A 20,448-nucleotide genomic window follows, 5' to 3' on the forward strand; every position below is an offset into this window, starting at 1 on the left:
ATCTGTTAACTTCCAATACCGACTTTTTACCTGGCTCACTCAGCCACTTGCCTTTACCAGCCATATAGTGTTTATTTAGTTGCTTCCTTGACTGACCACTTAATACAGGTTGGACTGTAATCTATTCATGTAAAATATATCTGGAAAATTTGAACACTCATTCAGAATTAGGAAAAAATTAATACATAAGTTTTTTTTCACATTTTTCTTAAACAATGGGAAATACGAAAATTAAATGCCTTACTTGGAAGGCACAGTAGATACATATGGCATAACAACTTTGTCCACAAACGATCCAAAGCCCAGTCGGAAATTTTTGGTGATATTCGACATACTGTCAGCTAAAATAGTAACAACACAAAATAGTTAACAGTCTTTCTACCTTAAATACTTATGATGAACAAAAAAAGATTTTTTTTACGACATAAGATCCTCAGAAATTTTAACATTTGACAGAAAACGTTTCTTTTCAAGCAAACAATAATTATGTTTTTCTAGTATTTTATTCATGTAGCCCTTGTACTGAATAATCGCTTATTTTCATATATTTATTTCTTTGTATTGCATTCAGATAAAATTGGATTTTAGTCGCATCTAAGTCAAAAATTAAATATAGGTCATCTGGCAACTTTAAAAATATTAATGCCTATAAAGTTTCGAAACTGCACAAAATGATTTCATTATTAAAATTTAACCATTTTTTGAAATATACCAACCAATCTTGTTTCCAAGTGCAGCTAATTTTTCCTTGTCGTCTGCCATAGAGTTGGACAAGTCCATAAGATAGTACAGATCTACAGGGTAGTTCTCAGCTAACCGGAATGTCATAGTAAATGTTTCCGGATTATCTGCAAGAAAATATCAGAATGTCACATTAAATGTCTCTAGATTATCTGCAAGAAAATACTGGAATGTCACAGTAAATGTCTCTAGATTATACAAGAAAATACCAAAATGTCACAGTAAATGTTTCTGGATTATCTGCAAAAGCAATATCAGATTGTTTATAGTTAATGTCTCAAAAACATCTGCAAAAAAAAAGACTGGAATGTCACAGTAAATATTTCTGGGTTATCTGCATGACAATAAAGTATAAATCGCCACCTCAACGCAAGAAGTGGTTAACTGCATTGACTTAAAGAAGGACTTATTCACTTTTTGCGCTTAGGTGATGAAATGGTTTCAATAAAATTTGTGTATGCATCAATTTCAATGAACAAAAGAGTAATCAAGTACAAGTCTATTCTTATCATCAAGGCACACTTTTCTCAGCATCTTCAAATTCTATACACATTTATGAAGTATCTAAATTCTCCTGTCCCAAATTCCAATTTATTTTTTAAAAAACATCTTATAAAATTTTTATGGACACTTTTATTCATAAGTTCTCAAAATTCTCTACTGGCAGATGTTAAACAGTTTCCAACAAACATTCAAACTTTTATTTCAAGTCTTTCATTTATAGCATTTAAGACGAAGAAAATAACATGCTTGCTGCAGCTTGTGTTCTGCATCAATGCAGAGTTAACTCCCTTGATGAGAAATAATACCAACCTTAAACAAGGAGCTGCGTTCAATAAACGCTTGATGCCCCAAGCGGCATCCTTGCCGATAGATTTTGCACCTAAGTCCAAAACGAGGTCAACTCAAACTGAGGTCAGGTGATGTTTGAAGATGAGGAATGGTCACAGTTTACATCTGTATTAGTATCAATTCATTCTTGTAAGGGGTATTGATAGACGAAATGGTCCCATTTGGTTAACCAAGAGATGGCCCATATAAAGCAACCTAAGTCCAAAATGAGGTCAAAATCAAGGTCAAACTGAAGTCAGGTGATGTCTGAATATGAGGAATGGTCACAGGTTACATCTGCATTAGTATCAAGTCATTCTAGTAAGGGGTATTGATGCTAGATGAAACATTTGGTTAACCTCGTACGGACAGACAGACGAACGAGCGGACGGACAGGACAATCACAATATGCCTCCCGCATCAGTAGATGCTGGCAGAATAAAAAAATCTTTGTTTTCCCTCCCACCACCTATGCCATTAAAGGCTGGGAAGGTAGGTGGGGAAATTGTTTTTTTTTTTATATACAATTCTTATTTCTTAATGTGTATTTTCAATTAACAAACATTTAAAATACATAATTTTCGATATAACATCAGTTGTCCCTCCTGCATATTATACAACTTTTTCAGGGTGGGGGCTATTTTTTGTGGGTTGGTAGTAGGCAGAGAAACAAACAATATCTTATTTCAGGCCTCTAGTATTTATGTATTCAGTTTCTATTGACTTACTAGGTCTAATCTTGATTTTGACAGTCTGGGGTTGTATCTGTATAGCATCTCCTGTCCCAGAACCATCCTGTACTTGTTTATTCTGAAAATAACATTTTGTTGACATATCATTATAAATTTATAATACAGATTACTACATGATTACAATAAATAGAAATTGTCAATTAAATGGCCAAATAAAGATCTTGGCCCTTTACTGCCCTTTATATGTTTGTATATATCATTATTCTGTAAATAAACCACTGCTGAACAATCGTAGGCATAATTTATCTGAAAACAATTCTTAGCCTGGTAACAAGGGTGCCATAGTCACAAAATACGTCCACTGACAGATAATGTTGTTGTCATTCTTGTATCTGACCTTGACCTTAGACCTAGGAACCTGGTTCTTGCGCATGATACTCCATCTCATGATGGTGAACAAATGTGCCAAGTAACATCAAAATCCCTCCATGCGTGAAAAAGAAATGCTCTGGACAAAGTTTGTGGACGCTGCCCGCCCGCCTATCCAAGGGCATTCCCATAATTAAGTCCCTTCTTTCAGACAGGCGTACACAAACCATGCAATGCTTAATTTTTACGGGTGACTTACAATTCATGGACTTTGCGGTTGAATCAATCCAGTTACTTTAACGAAGCAGTGAAATTCCCATTCAATTTATATTTAAAAGGTCAAAATCCATGAATTCATATTCCCTTGAAATAGCGATTTTGGCCAAAACCACGAAATTTCGTGCTCAGAAAATTAAAGGATTTGACAGTAAACTGTTGTCCACAGACTTAAACTGTACAAGTTTTTTTACAGCAATAAAAATAGTGAAAAGCTTACGTCCACGTAGTCGATATCATTAGAAGGGTTAGAAATGTTAGCTTTGGAACATCCCTCTGCTTTCAAGTTGACAAGCATATCACACCTGTCACGACCCGTTTTGGCATATTCCTGATCCGCACACCAACCACACAATGGTGAGGTAGCTATACATTCTCCACATGATTTGACACCTACACACGGGTTTGACACTTGATCTGATCCTGTAAAATAAAATAAATCCATCACTGGAGAGCACTTAGCTAATGGATAATAATTATATCACACAATACAGCTGAGAGACTGTAGATTCAATTTCTGATTACTGTTTTCTCAATCTGTTCCAGAGTTTGAAAACCATTACTTGTAGTTATAGTCCTAACACTAAGGGCATTCACTTGCACTGAATAAAATTTTCGGACTATAGATACAGTACAACTTGCTTCTAAAGATCACAAAAGAAAGGTCAAAAAGCGGGCTCTTAACACAGCTGGTCCCTTAATACAACATTATTTGTTCTTTAATAACAAAAAAGAGAACTTTAAATGTGTCTCTTAATACAAGTGGTCTCTAAACAGACCAAGTTTCGTTGTAATATAAGCCCACATCAAAATTTTACAAGCCTTCACAAAATTTGTGTAGACCTTCCAGGTACTTGCCACTGATAACTGCATTTTATTTGACAGACACACCCGGATCTAGATCCGGGCCAGGGGGGCTCATGAACCCTTCCCCAAGTCAGGTGAGAAGTGAACTATACTATTCAAAGTTGCACTAAAAATTTAGATAAAAAATGCACCAGATGCCATCATTTCATACCTATATTTCAAACAAGAGGGCCATGAAGGCTCTGTATCACTCACCTGACCTACTGACCTAAAGATCATCAAGATAGTTTCATTAAGATATGGTCATAAATGTGGCCTCTAAAGTGTTAACTAACTTTTTCTTTGATTTGACCTGGTGACCTAGTTTTTGACCCCACATGACCCAGATTCAAACTTGACCTAAAGATCATCAAGATTAACATTCTGACTAAGTTTCATGAAGATAAGTCATAAATGTGGCCTCTAGAATGTTAACAAGCTTTTCCTTTGATTTGACCTGGTGACCTAGTTTTTGACCCCAGATGACCCAATATCAAACTCGTCCAAGATTTTATTCAGGGTTACATTACGACCCAGTTTCATTAAGATTGGGCCAAAATTGTGACCTCTAGAGTGTTAACAAGCGTTTCCCTTGATTTGACCTGGTGACCTAGTTTCTGACCCCAGATGACACAATATTAAACTCATCCAAGATTTTACTGAGGGCAATATTCTGGCCAAGTTTCATTAAGATTGGGCCAAAATTGTGACCTCTAGAGTGTTAACAAGCTCTTCCTTTGATTTGACCTACTGACCTAGTTTTTGACCCAAGATGACCCGATATCTAATTCGTCTAAGATTTTATTGAGGGTAACATTCGAACCAAGTTTCATTAAGATTAGCCAAAATTGTGACCTCTAGAGTGTTAACAAGCTTTTCATTTGATTTGACCTGACGACCTAATTTTTGACCCCAATGACCCAATATCGAACTCGTCCAAGATTTTATTGAGGGCAACATTCTGGCCAAGTTTCATTAAGATTGGGCCAAATCTGTGACCTCTAGAGTGTTAACAAGCTTTTCCTTTGATTTGACCTGGTGACCTAGTGTTTGACCCCAGATGACCCAATATCAAACTTGTCCAAGATTTTATTGAGGGTAACATTCTGACCAAATTTCATTAAAATTGGGTCAAAATTGTGACCTCTAGAGTGTTAACAGTCAAATTGTTGACGACGGACGGACGGCGGACACAGGGCGATCACAAAAGCTCACCTTGAGCACTTCGTGCTCAGGTGAGCTAAAAATTACATAACGCCTTCATTCTTAACTGGCCCCTTCCTCCCACCTAACAAATATTTCTGGAGCAGGGCCCAAAATAAATTCTCTTTCTGTGACTTCCTGAAATTTCTGTGGGAGTTCAAAATGTCATTCATTAAATAACTAACATTGTAGTCAAGATAGTAGACTCTCTTGTTTTGTATTCTTACCAGTCTTGACAGCACTTAGGTAATATAACTTGTGGACGAGCGTAAAAAAATAGTTGAGCGTAAAAAAATAGTTGAGCTTTGAATTATTGAGATATATTGACACATGCATCATTTCCTAAAACTAAGTTGAAATTACATTATCTTAATGCGGTGGACTAGGTTAAGAGATTTTTTATCAGTTACTCAGTCCTTTTTATGAAGTTAAAACAACATAAAAATCTCTGCTCACTTCAAAAAAGCAAAATCCTTTAAAAAGTATGCAAAAGTTTTAAAATCTAGATTATGTTGACAATGCAATATTACCTTGGGTTTAAGGGTGTGAGTCATTTGTGGGGAGAACCGTAATGGATATTATAAACATTATTGGAGAGGGAAGTGGGGAGGGGACTGTTAAGGATGGGACAGGGGGAGTTAATTCCCAAATAAAAACTCAGGTGCATATTAACTTTACATCATGAGCAACACCCATAAAGTTTTACTAGGTCAAGTACTTTTTGTGATACACACAACAAAAAGTTTGAGGCCCTTATAATTAGACTTTATACATATTTTTGACCAAGGGGCCTATTTCTGGTCTACCTAAGTTAAATCCCAAACAAAAACCCAAGTACACAACTTCACAAACTGATATAATAGTCCTTTAAGGTTAAAGTCATCCGCTTAACTAAACATAATTATCTTTGGCCTAATACATATCCTACTGTTCTAATGGCAAATGAATTACTTTTTTATGCCATGAGAAAGCAGCTGACTAGTGAATCAAGGCTGGGCCATTATCTACCGAAACATTCACAAAATGGTAAATAAACATCAGCAAGTCTTAATCATCCATAAAACACAATGCAGTGCATGTGCCCTCATCTCTCCTAAAATAATGGACCGTTTGTTTCCTGAATAATGATTGTATATCACGATTGTTCAGTCTAAATATAATACTCAGTGAGTTCTATTTCCTTTTGATATTGATGCTGTTTCTACAAAATTAATATATAGAGAGAAACTGTTGTACTGTTATGTCTAAATACTGCGAAATAACCGTCTCAACTTGTATATAATTGTGCCTTTAAATAGAGGAAATTTCATCAAAAAAAATATCAGTAAGAATTTTTAAGCTCAAACTTTCTCTCAGTTTATAGGTAGCCAAAACTGGTAGCCAGAAAAAGTAACAACTTTTAGAAATCACAATTCCTCCCTCTACCCCAGTCCCCAAAGTTCAATCCCAAGGCAATTTATTTATTTGGGTTTTTATGGCGCACCAACACAGTATAGGTTATATGGCACCAAACAGGACTACAAATTTTGGTTTCACATCTCATTTACATCGAAATAAAAACTTGAGGCATGGAATCAAAATTGCATACCTGCTGGAATCACAGTTACAGCAAAACCAAGTGTTCAGACCATATTAGTCGCCTCTTACGATCATGCAAGGATAAGGCAGTGGTTCCAATTCTTTTCATACATAGATCGTCCCAGAACCACATGGGGCCAATCCCAAGGCAAGGTCAAATTATTCTTCCAAAGGTAATTGACCAGTAACTTTTATTTCAGTAATTTCCAGTTTAACTACATTGTACATATTCTTAATAAGCAATTCCAGAAATTTACAGTATTATTGAAAATCATGAGCTCCTAAAAAGGCCAAAGAGCGCCTAATATACATATATTAGCACAGTATTCACCAAATATGAACACCGGTCCACTACCTTATACACCTCTACATCTCCTCCACAAGATTCAGGTTGGGAAGTTGTCAGTCCAGGCCACAGACAGAAAATATAATTGAGCAGCGCCATGAGAAAACTAACATAATGGCTTTGCGACCAGCATGGATCCAGACCAGCCTGCGCATCCGCGCAGTCTGGTCAGGATCCATGCTGTTCGCTTTCAAAGCCTATTGGAATAAGAGAAACTGTTAGCGAACAGCATGGATCCTGACCAGTCACTGTGCGGATGTGCAGGCTGGTCTGGATCCATGCTGGTCGCAAAGCCACTATGTTGGTTTTCTCATGGCGCGGCTCAATTATCATAAGGAAACAGACCCACTAACCATATGTTTAATACTATGCTATACCAAAGTACTGTTAAACTGAAACTGTCCTTAAATTTAAACATGTTTTAAGTTCCCGTTTACCCTTTAAAGTACAAACACAGAGCTAAAACACTCATATAAGCAGTAAGGGTCTGTATTAAAAATACCAAGAAAATAATTATTAGTCAATGCTGGAGGATGGGCAAAGTGGAAGGTACTATTTTAATAACAAATTTATTAATTGTACCATCATGAAAAAGTCAAAATGCTCATAAATTGTTCTGACTGATATGACACCTATCATTATCCATTCACTTTAAAGCTACTCACCCACAGTTTGGGTGAAATTTAATTCTTATTTATCAACATGTTCATTTCCACGAAGTTTGGCCTAGAATGTATAATTATTGACCTGTCAAAACATGTTCCCGTCTTTCATGTTAATCTTATATAGGCTCGAACAGAATATAATAAAAGCCGAGTCCATTTTTTGACAGGTCAAATAAATTGGACAATATCACACTGAAAAATGTTAAAGTGGGTGAAAATAAAGTTACATATTGGTAAAAATGTAAGAATAACATAAAGTTTCTGCAATATTTCAAAAACGTTGCAATGGTTTACTACCTTCTGCACAATATTTTTGGTGATTTATAAAATTTCTTGCAAAAATTTTATGTTTGTGAGTTACCACTAGTCACTTTCAAGAGTACTTTCTTTTTATAGATTTTTGAGGGGAAAATGTGCGAGTTAGTCCCTTTAATCCAGTATCAATTTTATTCTCCTACCAAATATATTAAAAGTACTGATCTTCCAACCATGACATACACATTTTACATAAAAATTACAAAACTGAGTGATACTTAATGTTTATTTTTTCTTTTCAGTAACCATGACAACCAAAGTGAATAGTTTGCTAAAAGTCATGACAAAAAATCAACTAAAACAACAACAACAACAACAAAAAACTTGATTCAAGTGAGCAAGAATGTTGGATTTTTTTTTCTGTTGCTCTTATTTTTGTTAGAAAAAAAAACAACACCATCTTTTCTTGTTCGCACATACATCTCCTAAAATATTCATTAATACTAAGTACTAGTCTCATGTGTAACGATAATCTATAGTACTTCCATACATCTGAATACCGGTAATCTAAGTACATTCCTAAAATACTTTTATCCCAAAGGTGCAGTTCATGTGTTTATATGCATATCACATAACAAGTCAAACTAAGAAAGGTCAGCTATAAGTCATAAATTTACATTACATTATGTATAAACAACAAAGTGGTTTTAACTTGATAAAACTCATTTTCAGTTTATTTGGAGAAAATATGTTCTACATGTTTCAGTCTATATTTTCATGCTGGTGTTATGATATTACTGGAGAGTGCAGAAGGAATAAAAATAATTGGCTATAAAAGTTAATTTACTGGTACAGTCCGGTCTGAAATCTAAGGTCAAACACCACTAATTATCATTCCAGATGAGAACATTCAATAATTAATGTTTATATCATAAATGTTCCAGGATCTGCTAGGATTTTATTTTTTCTCAATCTAAATCATGGTACATTATATACAGGGTTGTCAATAAGAACCGGCCGCCGGCCGAAATGGACGGTTCAAATGGCATTTGGGCCGGTTCAAATTCGAAAAAAAAAAAAAAAAAAAAAGAAAAAACGGGCCTAAAAACATTAACCCGCCGATTATAGTATTTTTAAAGTTTTTTTCACGATTCTATCACGAAAATATAATTTGTATAAAGAACTCTCCATCCAGTCTAAAAATCGATATTACCCGCGGCCGTTTCCGTTCATAATACACAGCGTGTCATCGCGGGCGATGTTCAATCTTAATTGCCGAGCGACATGTCATGGTGTATTTCATACACTGCCACGTGCCTGTCGATCTTTGACTTGAGTTAAAACACGCGATAAACCAATGACAGCTGTGGATGTAGAACGCGTGACGTATTTTATCGGCAAAACTATTTAAGCTCCGCCTTTACAAATGATGATATACGTACGTCATAATTGATGAAATCCAAGCTAACGTCAAATAGATGAAAATCATGTTTCACGGACTGAATTAATATTAGAGATCTATATGAAAAATTATTCATCAGTTATCATAGTGTCAAAGTTATATTTTGTAGCAAAAACTTCGGAAGGAAGAGTGACAGGACATCCGCGATAATTTCCAAGAAATCATGAATGACGGTCCCGATTTAAAAGAAAAGACAACAAAAAACAAACCAAAGAAATTATCCACAAGCTCCTAAATGACCTTTATATTTAATAATCCAACATCGCTCATAACTAATCTGTAAACAACAATTTTCGGACATTTTTCACACCTATTTAATTACCCCTGTCGAGTGCTGCTTATTGCATTGTATAACAAAGCCAGGTGTTGATTATAATGTGTGACAACTGAGACAGATATTTAATTTCTATAAAAAAATTATTAATCACAATCAAATTAAGATTAGAAAATATATATTGGTTTACCTTTTTTCTATAAGTTTTTGAAATCGAAAGTACAGTAGTTGTCGTGGTATCAGCCGGCCGATTTTTGATAAATATTTCTCTTAAATCATTTTAATAAGAGGAAATGTCATGGTAATCTTTTATATCAGATACTGTCAGATGCTGTTAAACTGTCTTTGCACCACCATAATTTGTCAAACACATCCTTTAAACTGGAGATTCAGTCAATGTCTACGAAAGTGTAACAGTATCCGGACATACAATTTTGATTATCTGGATTTTGAGCAATAAAAATCAGGGCTAGGGGTTTTGGATACGGATAGGCGGGGATGAGAATCAAACAGTTAATCTTCTATGCATAAACTTGTATTATTTCTAACTCTGTACATTTTGTTTTGATGGTTCTAACATTGACATTTTTTGTCATGCCAGATTGTAAAAATTCATCTGGGAAATCTTGTTCCCCACAAAAGAAATATGAGTACAGGTTTAACTCTCAGTAGAGTTTTGAATTTAGATATACAGTAGTGCAATAACTGTTTGATTTTGCAAAGAAGTACAACAAAGAGTTGAAGTGTGGTGACAAGTTAGATATTAGCATTTCAGGACTTGAAAAATGCATTCAAGAACTTGTAAACTCGTTTTTATTATTATTTCCAAATTTACCAGGTGACTCATAAAAATGTGAAAATAAGGGTAAATTGTATTTAAAAATGCAGTGGAAAAGATGTTCTTAAATGCTTCCAAAATGCCCCAGAATGCAGGAAATGAAGCGCTGAATTTCAAAATTTTCAGGGGGGGGGCATGCCCCTGGACCCCCCTAGCTGGCCGCCTACTTTTCTATTTCAGCCTGTTCAACAAAAAATTATTGACAACCCTGATATATTTTGTAGTTAAAATTCAATGATGAATACATGTACATGGTAACTGTATATGGAAAAAACATTTATAAAATGACAGTTTAATTCTATAGCACTGCTCCTCCCTGAAATAAAGTTCTTCAAATAAAGGCATCTGATCTTTTTTTGTTTTGTTTTTTGTTGGATTTAACATAACATCAACAAAATTACAGGCCATCTGCAGACTTTCGAGCTTTTGAAGGGAGAAAGAACCCAGGTGCCCCTCTGAGCATTATTTCATCACAGTGGAATACATACTGGCGTCATTGATTTTCTTTCTAAATGTTCATCAAAATTTTCCAGTTGTCCAATACATTACCTAAACTTGTTATTCCCACATCAATTCGTAACAATAATCTATTAAGTTCTTTCCTATTTGTTATATTTTTAAATTAAAGCAACTATGCCCTACCATCTAAGAATAATTTAATTTAGCAAGCTAAGGTAATACCATAATATTATGATCTTGATAAAAAAAGTACACATACATGTATTTAAGTAATGTATTAAAACAATGGTTTAAATCAATTTGGGCAAAGGGTAGATACATGTATTATATGTTTATTTTTTTTTCACTCACTCAAACTTTGCTTTGGTATTCTGCCCAAAAAAGGATGCTTACATGTAAACTAACATCATGTAGATTTTGTACATGTACATATTTCAGTGTATAATTCAGTCATTTAGAATTACTGATAGTATCAGGTTTCCTGCAATGACTCTTATTCATTCTGGCTCATTTTACAAGTTTCAGTTTATATTCATACAAAATGGTCTCATGTCGAGTAAGCCATCCTAAACTCTTGATTAAGAAAATGTTTGGTTTTGACTTCACAGAATTAAAGCCCCACCCCACAAGGTGATTTCATACTTTTTCCCCTCTACCTTTAGATAAAGATACCAAAGCGGGAAAAAAATCTAGTGGTTCTTGTGTCCGCTAATTATTCTGTCTGATTTAAAGCCAAAAAAAATAGAAAACTGCTATTCAAAACCATGTATCACTGCCCCTTAGTACGGCACAGATACATGTACCAACTTGGTTAAATAAACTAACACTGGACAAACCAGCTTCTTGGTACAATCATGTAGCTGGTTTCCTGATACGAAATATCCGAATTCTACCCAGACTATTGAAAAAAGTACATGACTTCCTGATATGAAATATCCAATCCTAGCTGAACTATTGAACACACTAATTATTGCATGTTTGTCACCTTTGTAATTCATTGAAGCAATACTTGCATGCCCCATTCACTTGTAAAGACAATGTTTAACTAACAGAAGTAATTAAACTGAGACACATACCTGTTCCCTGTGTGCTCACAACAGCTATAATATGGACAATTCCAAGCAAAATCAGCAACTTCTCCATTTTTTTCTGCAAGGAAAAGAAACCATCTTTAGTATAGTATTGCAGCCCCTCCTCATCACCCCCCCCCCCCCCCCCCACCACACACACACACACAAAGAGTAAAAAGCATCTCCCCAGTCACACTTACTAACACATCATTCATGATGTATTTCAAATCAGGATTTTTTTTACGAGGAGAAGGGGCCCTGGTCTGTGATTTGTGGAAAAAACTGATCGGTATATAGGCAAAGGGGAATAAAAGTCACAATGCAAAGTTAACTTTAGGGGTTTGAAAGAAATTTTTTGAGTGGAAGAAGCCTATAAACTTCCCCTTCTACAGAAAGAAAAACATCCCTGCAAAGTATATGTCTTTAATATGTAACAGTGTATACTGTGATGGAGAAAAAAGTACTACATTTCTTAAACATGTCAAACACATGTACCTATTGACCTCTGCAGAAACTGTTAGGAGAAATAGATTTATCTTCAAAATAACATATGTTTTACTGTCTTGCAAGGTTTAATTTAATCAACTGTCTTCTTGGGTTAAGACTAAAGAGTCACACCAACAACTATACTGCATTTTTTCCAGCTTTTGTTGGCTGGTGCATGAAGATCTAAGATGCCAGTCCAGGCACTATATCAGACATGGACTGGCACCCTGTAGAAACACTGATCTTCTGTAAACCTCCTGGATGGCTTTCTCACATGAAGCATTCTACACCCCAAGGGTTCCGGGGCAAGAGATTCGAAGTCTGAACGACCAATGTACAATATTGTATCATTTCAGCCTATAACATGTATAATACTGGTATTCAATTTTTATTGAGAACCAGTTCCCACCTTCAATGATTACTAAACTGCAATGGGACATGTTAACATTTACCCAGCTAAATTTCTAAAGTGGACTGGTCTATTCGAAGAGATGTTCGCTGAAAATTTACTGAAAGAATAGTGAACAGTGCAGACCATGATCAGCCTGCTGATTTTTTTCTGCACCGGTCGCAAAGACACAACCACTTGCCGCCAGCAGGTTAAATATTTCTGCCTAATGTCAGTAATTTTACAATTAGAACAAGAGCTGTCTGTAAGACAGTGCGATCCACCATTCGGCGATTTGACAGTAAATGTATTTATGTCTCAATATATTTATATATAGTACCAAAGTTATGTCCAGCAAACAAAGTTTGCCAAAAAATTTAAGTATGAAAGGGACATAATTTGGTCAAAAATACAAATCACAGTTATGGGGATTGTTACCACACATGCAGATGAAGAAGATAAAGATACATTTTAAGTTTCAAGTTATTATCTTATATTGTACTAAAGCAGGGTTTCCACTGGCCTTACTTTTTTTTCACCACAAAATATCGAAGTCGGTGACGCGTGTGTGTGGGGGGGGGGGGGGGCATGCACTGTGCATGTTGCAAGAATTTATCATTTTTATATTTATTTCATTACCTAATTGTTAAAATATTTTATTTGGGTGGTGGGGAGGGGGGGTCCTGGAAATTTTTGAAGTACAGGCACGAAATGGTGGCCTCTGGTGCATTTTAGGTCCAAATTTTGAGGTAATGGAGGGGTTAATACCCTCTTGATGTGGTGGGTGGGTCAGGGGGCTTTCCCCCTTGAAAATTATGAAATACAGGTATGTAATGGTAGCCTCTGGTGCGTTTATGGGTCTAAATTTTGAGAAAATATTTTTCTCAGCTACCGGTGGGGGGGGGGGGGGGAATTATATTTCAAATAAAAGGGCTTTATAAATCAAACAAACAGTATTTTGCATCTGACAAAATTTAATTTTAAATTAAAGATACAGTTGCATCTATAGGCAGGTCTTCCCTGAATTACCAAAATTAATCGGAAATTGGGGTCGCGAAAATGTGTGACAAACGAAAAAAGGGGCAATCTACACTAAATGTAGCATCAATCAGAGCTCCAGATAAGATTTTAGGTTAAAGGGTATTTTACCCCCTAGTTTTTTTTTCAAATGGTATTTTACTCCTAGATGTTTTTTCAAAAGGGTATTTTAGAATTCTAAATGGTTTTTCAGAATTCGAAATCATTTAAAAGGGTAAGAATAATAACTGTTTGTATTTATAATTTTCTGATATTCATGTGCTCCGCTGAAGTGCCTTTGTTGACCAATGCTGTTTTCCTGAATATTTTTGAGCCTTCATTCAAATAGTTTTAACATTTAGTTTACTGCATACATTACATCTTAATTTCAGTTACTGACCACTGCGATATATCAACAGCCAGTGATACTTTGACTGTCAATGTTTTTTTCAGAAACACCAACATGTATGTGCTTCGGCTTTTTCAACAGTTACCCATTATATATCATAGATCACATGCTTAGCGATAGGCATTGTCCGAGTCATCTCCTGTCACACACTAATATACTTGAAGAAGAAAATGGCATTATTTTACGATATCGTTTGCGTTTGCTTTTTTATGAGACACCATTTTGTTTGTTGTACTCGATTACAAAAAAGGATGTGCTTGATTTACGATAAAATTGGATTACGCACTTAAATCGAGTAAAATACGTATCCCGTTTTTTCAATGCGTATCAGTACGCGTAGGTTTGATTTTAAATGCGTTTTTTGTAAATTTCAAAACGTATTTACGCAAATACGCATCTTATCTGGAGCTCTGATCAATTATAAAATGAAAATTTATAACTTATTTTCTATGACCTGAGTGAATTTTTACTATTGATTTCTGCTTGTTTATCGCAGTTTTTCATTGAAATTTGCCAAAATCAATCTACGATCATGATTTAAAAATTATTGGAAATTATCGCGGATGTCCCATTGTTCTACAAAATTTAACTTTGAAATGGCTACTTTGACACTTCTTCCGTGATTCCGCTAGTAAAACAAGTATAAATCAGTTTTATACGAAAAACACTGATCTGTGTTTTTCATTTAACACCTGTCATTGGCTTTTTATTCAGTATAACAGTAAACTACCTCGCCAAATTACTTCAATCAACGATGACATTATGTAAAGGCGGTGCTAAATAATTTTGCCGATAAAATACGTCACGCATTGTACATCAGGGTTTCCTCTGGGTCAGTTTCACTCTGCGCCAACAAATTCGCCAATCAGGAAAAGTTTGCGCCAGTGGCTCTTAAGTTGGTGCCAATAGTCTGTGATGGGCGACATACCATTTTCTTTTTCAATCTCTTTTTCATTTGATTCTTTACAGTAACCATGCAATTTGCTCTTGAACCAGTCTATCCTAATATCACATTGAATCAAAAATAGTTTTTAATCTTCTCAACTATTTTCAAGAACATTTTCTAAACAAAAGTAAGTGCTAAATCTATAAAATTATCACTTTATATAGTTTGCCATTTTTAATTATCTCCCTTTAAGGGTCATTTTCACTAAATAGATGTTTTTAAAACATGAATATTTATCCTAATATCAAACTGAATCAAAAATAGCTTTTAATCTTCTCAAAAATTTTCAAGAACAGAAGTAATTGCTCAATCTATAAAATTATCCCTTTAGATAGTTTGCCATTTTTAATTATCTCCCTTTAATGGTCATTTTCACTAAACAGATGTTTTTAAAACATGAATATTTATCTCTTTATTCTTTTAACTTTTTATTTCAAAATTTATTTATGTCATTTATCAAAAACAGTGTTGTTTTAAATTATTTTATAACTTTTAAAAAGCTTTTTAAAATGCTTAAGTTTCATTATATATAAAACTAAATTTCTATCTCCTTTCATACATATTACTGTATAGCGAAAATACCACCTACAGGTATTATTAGCACTTTGTTTCGAAGCTTTGGGATTGAGCTTTTTAAATTATCCCCGTGTATCAATGCTTTACGTTGGGCACGCAAAAGAACCAAAAGAGCTGCTTTAGTTCATTTGTATCTCAAAAATTCTTCGATTGAAATTATACCACCGCGACTGAAATTTACGAACGCGTAGATTTATTTAACAACGCTTATGCAAAATTTATCTATTTACAATCGGAGAATATGTGTATCTTTTGATCGCGCTTTGATGTGCCATTATTTCCGGCATTTCCTTGGTCTCGATTACTTCGGCGAATCGGATTGTCATTAAAATAACCTGTAAATTTAGCTCGCGTTTTTTGCATCATAAAAAAAGGTGGTGCATTAGACGAAGCACGCAGCTAATATTTCGTTTCAGCTAATATTTCGTTTCGTTTGCTTTCGTGTAAGTAGGCGGGGCTAAATTTGGCGAATCAAATTGACTGATAATCATTCTTGCGTGGAGGAACGCTCGGAGAAGTTTTAAATTATGCCCCGAGGTGTAAATCGATATTGACACGTTGTGTATTGTCTTCATGGAGTGTTAAATATCGGATAATCCGTTATTGCGTCCTTGAGAAAGATCAGAAGATCAGATCGAAGGTTATCTTGTAGGCGCCAATGAAATTCGCCAATTGAAGATTTTTAGCGCCAGAATTTATATTTTGTCGCATTTGGCGCCATTGGCGACTGACAGCGGGAACCCTGTACATCAAAAGCTGTCATTGGTTTATCGCGTATGTATGTACACTCACTGATAGCATAATTTAAGCTCCGCCTACTTCAGGTACTTGTGAGATTTTCGCGAGAAGTGTATTCAGCCAATTAGTGCTGCGGTTACGTCATTGACACTTTGGGTTTGATTGTCAACGCATGCGAGAGCAAAAAAAACCCCAATAATTCAATAAGCGTTCCTCAGTCTGGACGATGCTTGATGCATTCTTGAACAATATGCGTTTATTAATGGAGATCATTATAGGAAATCATGGACGATGCTATACTCGTTTAATTAGCATGTTTTTAAAAATCAAATTAGGAAAATTCGGTAGCCTGGTCGAGCTTGTATCTGCGGAAAATCGGTAGCCCGTGCTGAAATTTGGTAGCCACAGGCTATCGGACTACCGCCAATTTTGAACACTGACCCTCGGTATCGAGCCACGGAAGCGGCAGTGTAGAATAAAAGATAAAATTTCAAAAATAAACTTTGAGGATATTTTTGCTACATCTTAATTACAACAATGTTTAATGATAATCTGCAATACTTTTTTATTCATTTTCTTTGTTTAAAACTTGAAAAAAGAATAATCTAAACACTACCGCCATGTAACATAGTGGCCGATCCCCAGCATGCCCACAGGATTTTTAAAAAGTGGGTACCTGTACCCACTACTTTTGGAAAAAGTGGGTACAGGCTTAAAAAATCTGGGTACACTGCAGGGGTTCCATTTGACCCGGGACCCCGGGTCCGGACCCGGAAGATTTTCAAAAGACGCTCAAAGGACCCGGCAGAATACTTGCCTGTGCGTCCTTCGGGACCCGGGGGCATTTTCCTTTGATAATCCTTTCTCTTATCATTAATTTCCTTCAGTAAAACTATTTCCACGATAGGCACGTGTATTCAAAATAAACACTCGCGGTCATGCTCTCCTGCCTTTGATCTCTGCTAAATCTAGCAACCACAGCTGATTTTTCAAAGTAGCTTAACCAGTGTTTTAATAACATATTCATATTCTGCTTAAATAATCAAACAAAGAACTTTTTAAATTTTTGAAATATCTTAAAAAATAAAAAAGTTATGAAGATTTGAAATTTCTTAAAACGTCATTTTTTCTGGAATTTTTCCTCTATATAAATAATAAGGAACTTATTCGCAGTCGCGGACCGTTAAAACTCCTATGTTTACATTAATGTTTGGTCTTCCACTCATTTTAAATGATAAGTAGCTGAAATTTGGCATACTTATGGTATTTTTCCTGTAGAATACATTTCTGGTGTCTGTTTTGGCATAAGGTGTATAATTGCCTTTATATTTCACTTACAATGAGACATGGTTACGATTTTTTTCTTTTTCTAATTGTTATATCTGGACTCCAACGCTGTCCAAGTCCAAGTATGTTACCATATTACCACTGTTTTTTTCATAAGACATACAAGACATAATGTATAGGACTAGGATTCTAAAATAAAGCATATAAAAACTAAATTTATCATTTTAATTAAGAAATTTAATGTATCATATATTCCAGCAGACTGGCAAAATGGCTTAGACCGGTCATGACTCCAGATGTAATTCTGAAATACATAGTGTAAACTGTATCAGTATATGACTATACATTTTAAATTATTATACATATACTTTTCAAATGATTTCCTAAACAAAAATAATATATAATAATCATTAGACACGTGCTATGTATGAACAATACTATTGAATTGATATTTTCATTTTTTCGTACCCGTTAGGTACGAACAGGTTGAGTACGAAACGCGTATGAAAAATCGTCCTTTTATGCATTGAAATTGCGTAAGTAATAACAATTATTAACAGACTTTAATTGGAAATAAAAACACTTTCTTGGAACATTCATTTCTGGGGGCAAATCGTGACTCTTTTCCTTAAATAAGAAAATAATTCATAACGAAAGTGAAATTCCGGTCAGCTGTTCGTCAGCGTTGTTCCGACATTGAATTTTCTCAATAAATATTACTTCTGCTTTGTAGTTTCAGTCAAATATTAATATTTTTTACAGACATACATATTTTCCAAATAAAAACCGGTGGAAATAGGTCTTTTTACATGATTTTCGAGCCGAATCAATCGATTTACCGCATTGACCTAATTGATCAATTTTCCAACATGGCGGACCGCCGAGTGAAAAAAAATGGAAGCGGGGAGTTTGAATTTAAAATGAAAATGCGGCATACTTGTAATAGGTTCCGAAACATAATTTTGGTATCAAATTAATTGTTAGGGTTTGTATTAATTAAAAATAAATGTTAATTCAGCGAATATGGTATATTTGGGCGTATTTTTCACGTCAACTTTACGGAACGATTTCTCCGGTTTGGGGGGTCGTATGCAAATTTAAGACACACCTACGTGTAGGTCGTCCAATAGGCTGTCTTCTGATACAAGTCATATGAATATTAATGAGCACTACGCGACCCGCGTTTGCATTTGAAAGGAGTACATATTGCCCGCGGCGAGTAATAAAGTAATTAACAACAAACTGTCAATAAACAGTGGCCAGATTAACTAATTACTGGGGCATCTGGAATGACTGTAAATCAGATTTATGAATGTTTTATACTGTTAGAAAGATAATTTTATCACCTTTTAAATGGTAGTTTTTATGTTTTTGTAGCATGACAAAAAAAGATTTCATGGGGAAAAAAGTACACTAACCCCTAGAAATCACCAGAATTCCAGCTGATAAGCCATTGATTTCTTTATCAGCTGTGGTTGCTACTAAATCCCGCCCTTTCTCCTGTAGACATGCCTCGCTGATTTTTTATCAGCAAGTTACGTCACGGCGAGTGCACATAGGTAACAAGAAATCAATGAAGTGTTGAAATTAATTGATAAAGCGAATCCTGTGTACTGTCAAAAAAGGCACCAATTATTAAATTATCGTAAGCAGCTAATTACCGAGCATGTGAAAAGTGCCCTGCAAGATTTTTTCATGCTAACTTTAAATTAGACCATTGTTTAGTGATCATATCGTAAATTCAACAAGAAACTTCACAAATTTTGATGAATTTCGAAAGCAAAAATAAGTTTAGAATGTCCGTTCACGGGTCAAATGCATATTTCCAAAATTCCTAAAAAAAACCTGACTTTCAATGCAGTTTTTTATGATAAGTAGCATCATTATTTGAGGAACTATCGCTGATTTAGCTTAGTTTGCCAAATAAACTGAGCAAAAACTACTTTCCGATGACATTCTGAAAGTGTAACAGTATTCTGATAGTACATTTTGGATACATTTTTCAAGAGTGTTATAGCACTGTTCTGTTATTAAAAAAAAAAAATGAAGATAAACCTAATTAAAATAACATGAAATGTTATAGTAAATTATATTGACGTGTTGGGACAGGACTCCTGTATTTTGGAAAAGGACCCTTCAAAATTTGGGCCCAAGAGTCCTGGGACTCTTGGGTTTTCGGATCTAGTGGAACCCCTAATTTTCCCAAAACATGAACATATGTACTGGTATAAAAACTAAAAGCAACAGATATTAGATAATGTTTACAGTATTTATTCAGTTAACTCAGTCATACTGTATTTATATAGGCCTAGCCTGTTTACTATATGCTGCTAAGGCATAAAGAACAGTATTTAACTATTTAGGAATGTCTAAGGCCTAAATGCTTCAGCAGCTTTTTCTCTGGCTTAGGCATTTGCTTACAGTAGTACTCGATGACCATTCTGTTCTGCACATTATCAACAGTACGCCTGCAGGAACTAATGCTGTATGATGCCTATTTTGTAGTGAAAACCCAGCCTTTCATATGGCACTGAGGTCAATTTAATATTTCCACCCAGAATGAAGTTTTTCATGCTCGTCTGCCATTTTTGTTAGTGACGTATTTGGAGTAATCTAGATCGCGCAGATGTTTGCCGCTGGAAGCTTATTGGTTTTCTGTTCAAAAGCAAGCGTTTCCCGGGTTTTAGGTTAGCGAC

General features: G+C 35.0%; 1 protein-coding gene across 8 annotated transcripts in view; it reads right to left on the reverse strand.

Annotated features, from left to right (window-relative positions):
* Positions 1-20,448, reverse strand: part of LOC123530691 (integrin beta-PS-like) — a 51,398-nt gene that overhangs the window by 29,120 nt on the left and 1,830 nt on the right. For all 8 annotated transcript variants that reach the window (XM_053517340.1, XM_053517339.1, XM_053517341.1 and 5 more), the window contains exons 2-6: positions 11,912-11,984; positions 3,130-3,332; positions 2,301-2,382; positions 717-848; positions 245-341 (exon numbers count right to left, since the gene is read on the reverse strand). In XM_053517340.1, coding sequence (XP_053373315.1) covers positions 245-341; positions 717-848; positions 2,301-2,382; positions 3,130-3,332; positions 11,912-11,978 — 581 coding nt within the window. In that variant the 5' untranslated portion in view covers positions 11,979-11,984. The remainder of the gene's footprint in view (positions 1-244; positions 342-716; positions 849-2,300; positions 2,383-3,129; positions 3,333-11,911; positions 11,985-20,448) is intronic.

The sequence above is a fragment of the Mercenaria mercenaria genome, chromosome 11, assembly GCF_021730395.1.
Source record: "Mercenaria mercenaria strain notata chromosome 11, MADL_Memer_1, whole genome shotgun sequence".
Classification (NCBI taxonomy): domain Eukaryota; kingdom Metazoa; phylum Mollusca; class Bivalvia; order Venerida; family Veneridae; genus Mercenaria; species Mercenaria mercenaria.